Source organism: Piliocolobus tephrosceles, chromosome 21 (genome assembly GCF_002776525.5).
Source record: "Piliocolobus tephrosceles isolate RC106 chromosome 21, ASM277652v3, whole genome shotgun sequence".
NCBI classification, from domain to species: Eukaryota; Metazoa; Chordata; class Mammalia; order Primates; family Cercopithecidae; genus Piliocolobus; species Piliocolobus tephrosceles.
In genome coordinates this window covers 9,232,885-9,241,979 of record NC_045454.1, presented here as the reverse complement: position 1 = coordinate 9,241,979, position 9,095 = coordinate 9,232,885, and the positions used below count along the sequence as shown (strand labels likewise).

The 9,095-nt window shown below is 51.6% G+C and overlaps 1 protein-coding gene across 2 annotated transcripts in view; it reads right to left on the bottom strand.

Annotated features, from left to right (window-relative positions):
* TULP2 (TUB like protein 2) overlaps positions 1–6,818 on the bottom strand; it is a 13,692-nt gene extending 6,874 nt beyond the window's left edge. For both annotated transcript variants that reach the window (XM_026457327.1, XM_026457328.1), the window contains exons 1-4: positions 6,788–6,818; positions 5,993–6,130; positions 5,625–5,741; positions 1,433–1,554 (exon numbers count right to left, since the gene is read on the bottom strand). In XM_026457327.1, the coding sequence (XP_026313112.1) occupies positions 1,433–1,554; positions 5,625–5,741; positions 5,993–6,130; positions 6,788–6,812 (402 nt within the window). In that variant the 5' untranslated portion in view covers positions 6,813–6,818. The remainder of the gene's footprint in view (positions 1–1,432; positions 1,555–5,624; positions 5,742–5,992; positions 6,131–6,787) is intronic.
* Positions 6,819–9,095: the final 2,277 nt, after the last annotated feature.

Below are 9,095 nucleotides of genomic sequence, written 5' to 3'. Positions count from 1 at the left end.
AAAAACTCATTCAGTCCACCCAGCCAGGCCCCCCTCTGTTGACTGGCCAGTCTATTCGCTTTCCTCGGCAGCCACACCCCCTCCACCTGCAGATTGGAGAATTCCTTTTTGAAAGCACAGCCCATTCCGTTAAAATGGCCATTGGTTTGATCTAGATAACATAGTAACAGCCCACATCTGCCCCCAAGATAAACCATCTAAAGCACTTTCACCAACACCAAAGTGAGTGCCAATTTGCCCTTTTATTTTTTGAGACAGAGTTTCGCTCTGTCGCCCAGGCTGGAGTGCAGTGGCTCGATCTCAGTTCACTGCAACCTCCGCCTCCCAGGTTCAAGCAATTATCCTGCCTCAGTCTCCCGAATAGCTAAGATTACAGGCTTGCGCCACCACACCCGTCTAATTTTTGTATTTTTTTTTGACACGGAGTCTTGCTCTGTCGCCTGGGCTGGAGTGCAGTGGCCGGATCTCAGCTCACTGCAAGCTCCGCCTCCTGGGTTTACGCCATTCTCCTGCCTCAGTCTCCGGAGTAGCTAGGACTACAGACGCCCGCCACCTCGCCCCGCTAGTTTTTTGTATTTTTTAGGAGAGACGGAGTTTCACCGTGTTAGCCAGGATGGTCTCGATCTCCTGACCTCGTGATCCGCCCGTCTCGGCCTCCCAAAGTGCTGGGATTACAGGCTTGAGCCACCGCGCCCGGCCTAATTTCTGTATTTTTAGTAGAGACGGGGCTTCACTAAGTTGGCCAAGCTGGTCTCGAACTCCTGACCCCAGGTGATCTGCCTGCCTCGGCCTCCCAAAGTGCTGGGATTACAGGCGTGAGTCACTGCTCCTGGCCCGCAATTGGCCCTTTTTGATCAGTGTTCTGCCCTTTCTGAAGCTCGCTGTCTCATGGAAAGACCTTTTTTTTTTTTTAGACAGAGTCTCATTCTGTCTCCCAGGCTGGAGTGTAATCTCAGCTCACTGCAACCTCCGCCTCCAGGGTTCAAGTGATTCTCCTGCCTCAGCCTCCTGAGTAGTTGGGATGACTGGCTTGTGCCACCACACCCAGCTAATTTTTGTATTTTAGTAGACACAGGGTTTCACCACGTTGGCCATGCTGGTCCCGAACTGCTGACCTCAAGTGATCTGCCCACCTCAGCCTCCCAAAGTGCTGGGATTACAGGCATGAGTCACCATGCCATAAGCTGTATTTTAATGACCATGTCCATGTCAAGTCAAATCCTCCGATTTGATGAATAGTATGCACATACACACACACACACACACACACACACACACACGAGTCTCTGCTAGCTTACGAGTCTCTGCTAGCTTAATCACCACCAAGAAAAAGAGCTTCTGATTGGGAGGCAGAATTTTAGCCCCACCCTCCCCAGAGGTCCAAGGCTAGCCCTCCTCTTCCAACATCCTGAGAGGTTGTGCATTTTCCCACCTTGTGGAAGGCCAAGTTTTCATATACCCCGTCACCATCCATTCCAGGGTTTGGTCCCATATTGGGTGCCTTGAATGCATCTCCGACATCCTGGGATTCCCTCTCACCCTCTGCACGGGTCCCTAAAGGATGAAAGAAGCCTGGACTAAGCTCAGGACAACTGGGTCCCAGGAGTGTGGGACAACATCATCAGTGCTAGCCAGAGAAGGCCACAATCCTGGGTTCTCAGTCCCTACTCATTACTCAGCGCCCTCACTTGCAACACCCTCCTCCTCCTCCAGGTGCATGGGGGTCTACAGGGATCAGAGTTTCTGATTACCCTGGATCTAAGGACAGGGAGGGGTTAGGGTCTTCCCTTTTCCTTGTCTCAGACAAAGTATCACAGAGACTGAAGATGGGGGAATGGAGTTTGAGGTGATAAGAATTCTGTCATTGAAATCATTGGCCATCTCATGAAAATAAAAGGAAATGTCACTACAATGGAATATTATAAGGGAATAAAAAGGAATGATGTACTGATAACACTACCACACGGATGAATCTTAAAATTTTGTTGGGTGGGCCAGGGGCGGTGGCTTATGCCTATAATCCCAGCACTTTGGGAGGCCGAGGTGGGAGGATCATGAGGTCAGTAGTTCAAAACCAGCCTGGCCAACATAGTGAAACTGGTCTCTACTAAAAATACAAAAATTAGCAGGGCAAGGCGGTGCGCACCTGTACTTCCAGCTACTAGGGAGGCTGAGACAGGAGAAGAGCTTAAATCCAGGAGGCAGAGGTTGCAGTGAGCCGAGATCGTGCCACTGCACTCCAGCCTGAAGGGGCCCTGCCCCTCCATACATACCCATGGGTATTTCTCGCAAGGTGGAGACAAGAGACTAAGAAAAGAAGACACAGAGACAAAGTATTGAGGAAGAAAAGTGGGCCCAGGGGACCGATGCTCAGCAAGTGAGGACCTGCACCGGCGCTGGTCTCTGAGTTCCCTCAGTATTTCTTGATCACTGTCTTTATTATCTCAGTGAGGGGAATGCGGTGTGACTATGGGGTGATGGTAGGGAGGGGGGTCAGCAGGAAAACATGTGAACAAAAGACTCTGTGTCTTAAATAAGTTTAGGGAAAGGTGCTGTGCCTGGATATACAAGTAGGCTGAATTTATGTTTAACTTTACATAAACATCTCAGTGCAGTAAAGAGCAGTATTGCCGTCATGATGTCTCACCTCCAGCCATAAGGTGGTTTTCTCCTATCTCAGAATAGAGTGTATGGTCGATTTTACACCGAGTCATTCCATTTCCAGAGATGTGCAGGAGACAGATGCCTTCTTATCTCAACCTCATAGAGGCCTTCCTCTTTCACTAATCCTCCTCAGCGCTGGCCCTTTACGGGTGTCAGGCTGAGGGGCTGTAAGGTCTTTCTCTTCCCACGAGGCCATATCTCAGGCTGTCTCAGTAGCGGGAATCCTGGACAATACCCAGGCTTTCTTGGACAGGGGTCCCTGCAGCCTTCTGCAGTGTATTATGTCTCTGGTTAATAGAGACTGAAGAATGGGGATGACTTTCACAAAGCACACTGCCTGCAAAACCATTTTTACCAAAGCACATCCTGCACAGCCCTAAATCCCTTAAACCTTGAGTCAATACAACACATGTTTTTGTGAGCACAGGGTTGGGACAAGAGTTACAGATTAACAGCATCTCAAAGCAAAACAGCTTTTCTTAGTACAGATCAAAATGGAGTTTCTTATGTCTTCCTTTTTCTACATAGACACAGTAACAATCCTTTCTCTCTTTTCCCCACACAGCCTAGGTGACAGAGTGAGACTCTGTCTCAAAAAAAAAAAAAAAAAAAATTGTTAGGTGAATGAAGTGAATGAAGACACATGGTGGCTCACACCCATAGTCCCAGCACTTTGGGAGGCCAAGGTGGGAGGCTCACTTGAGCCCAGGAGTTCAAGACCAGCCTAGGCAACATAGTGACACCCCATCTCAAAGGAAAAGAGGTCAGGTGCAGTGGCTCATGCCTGTAATCCCAGCACTTTGGGAGGCCAAGGCAGGCAAGTCACAAGTTCAGGAGTTTGAGACCAGCTGCGCCAACACGGTGAAACCCCATCTCTACTAAAAAACACAAAAAATTAGCCGGGCATGGTGGCGCGTGCCTGTAGCCCCAGCTACTCGGGAGGCTGAGGCAGCAGAATCACTTGAACCCAGAAGGCGGAGGTTGCAGCGTACCGAGATCACGCCATTGCACTCCAGCCTGGGAGACACAGCAAGACTCTGTCTCAAGAAAAAAAAAAGAATTGAAGAAAGAAGCCACATACAAAAGATCACATAGTGTATGATTCCATTTTTGTGAGATGTACAGAATAGCCAAATCTAAGAAGACAATGGAGATTGCTGCTTGCCAAGGGCTGGGGTAAATGGAAAAGAGGTGACTGCTAATTGATGCACTATTTCTTTCTTTTTTTTTTTTTTCTTGAGACAAAGTCTCGCTCTGTCACCCTGGCTGGAATGCAGTGGCCTGATCTCAGGTTACTGCAACCTCTGTCTCCTTGGTTCAAGCAATTCTCCCACCTCAGGATTACAGGTGCCTGCCACCACACCCAGCTAAGTTTTGTATTTTTAGTAGAGACTGGGTTTCACTATGTTGGCCAGACTGGTCTTGAACTCCTGGCCTCAGGTGATCCACCCACCTTGGCCTCCCAAAGTTCTGGGATTACAGGTGTGAGCCACCACGCCCAGCCATGATGCAAGATTTCTATCTGGGGTGGTACAAATGTTCTAAAATCGATTGTGGTGATGGTTGCAGAATTATGTAAATACAGTTAGCCTCCTGTATCCTACAGGCTCCGCATCCCCACTGCTGACCCAAAATATTCAGGAAAAAAATTAAAAAACAACAAGACAACAATAAATAACAGAACCAATTTTTTTTCTCTTTGAGACAGAGTATTGATCTGTCACCCAGGCTGGAGTGTGCATGATCTCGGCTCACTGCAACCTGGGCCTCCTGGATTCAAGCGACTATTCTGCCTCAGTCTCCCAAGTAGTTGGGATTACAAGCCTGTACCGCCTTGCCTGGCTAATTTTTGTATTTTTAGTAGAGACGTGATTTCATCATGTTGGCCAGGCTGGTCTCAAACTCCTGGACTCAAGTGACCAACCACCTTCAGCCTCCCAAAGTGCTGGAATTACAGGCGTGAGCCACCGCACCCGACCCAAAATTTTTAAAAATAAAGTATAACAGCTATTTACAGGCCAGGCATGATGGCTTACGCCTGTAATCCCAGCACTCTGGGAGGCTGAAGTGGGCAGATCACAAGGTCAGGAGTTTAAGACCAGTCTGGTCAACGTGGTGAAACCCCGTCTTTACTAAAAATACAACAATTAGCCAGGCGCAGTGGTGCACACCTGTAGTCCCAGCTACTCAGGAGGCTAAGGCAGGAGAATCGCTTGAACCCGGGAGGTGGAGGTTGCAGTGAGCCGAAATCACGCCACTGCACTCCAGCCTGGGCAACAGAGTGACTCCCTCCCAACAACAACAACAACTATTTACATTGCATTTATACTGTATTAGGTATTATAAGTTACCTAGAGATGACTTACAGTATACGGAGGGATGTTCATAGTTTATATGCAAATTTTTTTTTTTTTTTTTTTGACACGGAGTCTTGCTCTGTCGCCCGGGCTGGAGTGCAGTGGCCAGATCTCAGCTCACTGCAAGCTCCGCCTCCCGGGTTTACGCCATTCTCCTGCCTCAGCCTCCGGAGTAGCTGGGACTACAGGCGCCCGCCACTTCGCCCGGCTAGTTTTTTGTATTTTTAGTAGAGACGGGGTTTCACCGTGTTAGCCAGGATGGTCTCGATCTCCTGACCTTGCGATCCGCCCGTCTCGGCCTCCCAAAGTGCTGGGATTACAGGCTTGAGCCACCGTGCCCGGCGTTTATATGAAAATTTTACACCATTTTATGTAAGGGACTGGAGCATCTGCGGATCTTGGTATCTTTGGGGTTCCGGGAACACATCCCCTGCAGATACCGAGGGGCAACCGTATACTGGAAACCATGGAATTGTAAACTTTAAATGGGTGACTTGTATGGTATGTGAATTATACCTCAATGAAGCTGCTACCTAAGAAAGGGGAAGATTTGCTGCATGAACCAGGGGATTCCAGGTTTCATCCTAATGTCCCCTAAATTACCAGGTCGTTGGCGGGCTTGCCAATCCTTGCGTCGAATTCTCGGAGACTGTTTAAAAGGTGAGGGAGAGACCGAACCATTCTCCACGGAGACTTCCTCCAATTCTGGATCGGAATTGTCTGGGAGCCAGGATAAGAAAGGGGACTAGAGACCGAGAGTCCTGAACACTGAGTTAGGAAGGAGGGGAGAGTTGGATTTCTCGATGCTGCAGGAGGAGGCGGCTCAGGACCTGAACTCCTTGGTGTGAGGAAGGAGTGGGTGCGGTCCTGAGCTCCTGAGTATTTTGGACAGATGGATTGAGGTCCCAGACTCTTGGATTCTAGTAGGGGAGGAGTTCTGGGGTCTAGGAGGTCCAAGGACTCGCAAATACCTGCTTCTGTCCGGGGTATCAGGAGGCTGTGCTCGCCCGTGCCGTCTCCACCACAGCTCACGGTGCCCAGGGCACTGTGGATGCCAGAGGGCAGATGTGCCTCTGACACTTTCTTCCGGAGGAAATGGTTCCTAAGGCCTGGGAGAAGGTGCAGCGAGCCCATGAAAAGGATCTACAAATTCCGGTCCGCAACCAAACAACACCCCGTCACTGGGCTCCCAAATAACATCCCTGCCGGGTGCCGTGACTCACGCCTGTAATCCCAGCGCTTTGGGAGGCCGAGGCAGGCGGATCACCTGAGGTCGGGAGTCCCAGACCAGCCTGACCAACATGGAGAAACACCTTCTCCACTAAAAATACAAAATTAGCCGGGCATGGTGGCGCATGCTTGTAATCCCAGCTACTAGGGAGGCTGAGGCAGGAGAATCGCTTGAACCTGGGAGGCAGAGGTTACGGTGAGCCGAGATTGCGCCATTGCACTCCAGCTTTGGCAACAAGAGCTAAACTCCGTCTCAAAAAAGAAAAAAAAATCACCCCCGTTTCGCGGACTACCCAAACCTTGAGACTCACCCAGGTCCCAAACTGCATCCTAAGGCTCAAACAAGCACAGCCCTGCCGCTGGATTGTTGCGGGCTCCGCACGTAAACAATCTCGCACAGGCTCTAGTAATGAGACCACGCCACGCCTCGGACCCCTAGACCCCGTCTCCGCAATCCCGGGGTTGGGGTGGGGGTCCCGGCTTTCCCAGGATCCACCCCCGAGCTCTACCAAGCCCCAATCATCACATTCTCTTACCCCTTCCCCTTGCCAGTTGTACCATGCACCGCCCCTGCGCTCTGTAGCCCCGCCCCGAACCCCTCCCTCACAGGTCCTGCCGCGGTGGGGACCCCATAAGCCTCTCCCCTGGGCGCTGCCAGGCCTTGTTCTAAAGCTCTCCTGGGCCAAGGCCCGCCCCCATCCACCGCCAAGTCCGCACCCTAAGGCTCCACCCCTTCTTCCACTAGGCTCCGCCTACGGACTCCCACAGGCCCCTCCCCTCCAGGCGAACGCCCCCAGGAGGAGCCCCAGGGGCCTTTGGTCACCTCTGTCACCTAAAAGGCGCTTCTCCTGCAGACACGAGCGCCAAAGCCACAGGGAAGCGTCAGGATTGGCCTGAACCATGAAGAGCTCCTGGCGCTTCTGTCGCTGCTTCTTTTCTAACAGCCGCCGCTGGGGAAATGGGAGAGGTGGGTGTCCCGGGCAGGAACCAGATGGGAAGACAGAAGCGAGATGGGGCCTGGGGCAAGGGCTCGAGAGTTCGTGAAACCCTTTCTCCACTGGGGCCCAGATGTCCAGGCCCTCAGTGCTTCAGCTGCTCCTCCCTCACTCCACCCTTGAACTCAGATCCAAGAGTCCTGACACCCTGTCCTCTCCTCTCCCAGGACCCAGGAGTCCTGCCTTCTAGAAGCCTTGTTCCTTAGAAATTCATCACAAGAGTTTTTTGCTTATTTAGGACCCCCAATTCCTATTTTATTTTCTTTTTCTTTTTCTTTTTTTTTTTCTTTTTGAGACAGAGTCTAGCTCTATTGCCCAGGCTGGAGTACAGTATCACCATCTCCACTCACTGCAGCCTCCGCCTCCTGGGTTCAAACGATTCTCCTGCCTCAGCCTACCGAGTAGCTGGGATTACAGGCACCTGCCACCACACCCTGCTACTTTTTTTGTTTTAGTAGAGATGGGTTTCACCATGTTGGCCAGGCTGGTCTTGAACTCCTGACCTCAAGTGATCTGCCCGCCTCAGCATCCCAAAGTGCTGTGATTACAGTTGTGAGCTGCCGCGCCCGGCCCCAAATTCCTATTTTCTCATTTCTCAATGGGAAAACTCAAGGATGAGAGACAGCCAACACGGGCGGGGAGTCCTAGAGCAAGACCTGGTGGAGAGGCCCCTGGGGAGGCACAGAAGGCGGAAGAGTTGGAGTGGCGAGATTCCTGGGCACAATACCTGCTGTTCCAGCTTCTGCAGCCTCATAGCAGCAAGCTCATGCTCCAGGATGCTGAGAGAGATGCAGGCTCATGGTGACAGTTTGCAGGGAACCTCGGTTGCCCAAGAGCCCCTCCCTCCCCCATCCTGCCCCATCCCAACTTGGGTTCTGGGCACCTGTGAGGTCACAAAAGGTGCAGAACCTGAGCCTGTTCTACCAGTTATGGGGCCCTTTGTCCTGGCACTGACCCTCAGAAGCCAGGACCCAGAGATCCCAGGTCCTTCCTGTCTCAGGACTCAGGAGTCTGGGGCCCCCAACCCCTTCTCTTTCAGACCCAGAAGTCTGCACCCTAGCCCCCTCCCTTTAGGACACAGGAGTCCAGGTCTGCAGCCCCTTCCTGCAAGGCCGATGGTGCTGAACCTGCAAACATGGTTATGAGGCCAGAGCTGAGTGCACGGGGTCCCCAGCCCTACCCATCTGTTCCCCTACTCACTCTCTCCTCAATGTGTCATTATCCTGAGACATTCTGCAGAAGCAAGAATGAGGAGTCAGGATCCGAACCAACATCCCAATGGATCCTGCCCACCAAAACCTAATCCTTAGCTTGCTTGCTTTATTTGTTTATTTATTTATTTAGAGACAGCAGAGTCTCGCTCTGTCACCCAGGCTACAGTGCAGTGGCGCCATCTCGGCCACTGCAATCTCCACCTCCTGGGTTCAAGTGATTATCCTGCCTCAGCCTCCTGAGTTGCTGGGACTACAGGTGTGCGCTATTATGCCTAATTTTTTATTTTATTTTATTTTAGTAGAGACCGGGTTTCACTATGTTGGCCAGGCTAGTATCAGACTCCTGACCTCAGATGATCCGCCCACCTTGGCCTGCCAAAGTGCTGGGATTACAGGCATGAGCCACCACGCCCGGCCTGATCCTTACCTTTAAATTTGCTCCTGGGCCGGGCACGGTGGCTCAAGCCTGTAATCCCAGCACTTTGGGAGGCCCAGACGGGCGGATCACGAGGTCAGGAGATCGAGACCATCCTGGCTAACACAGTGAAACCCCGTCTCTACTAAAAAATACAAAAAAACTAGCCGGGCGAGGTGGCGGGCGCCTGTAGTCCCAGCTACTCCGGAGGCTGAGGCAG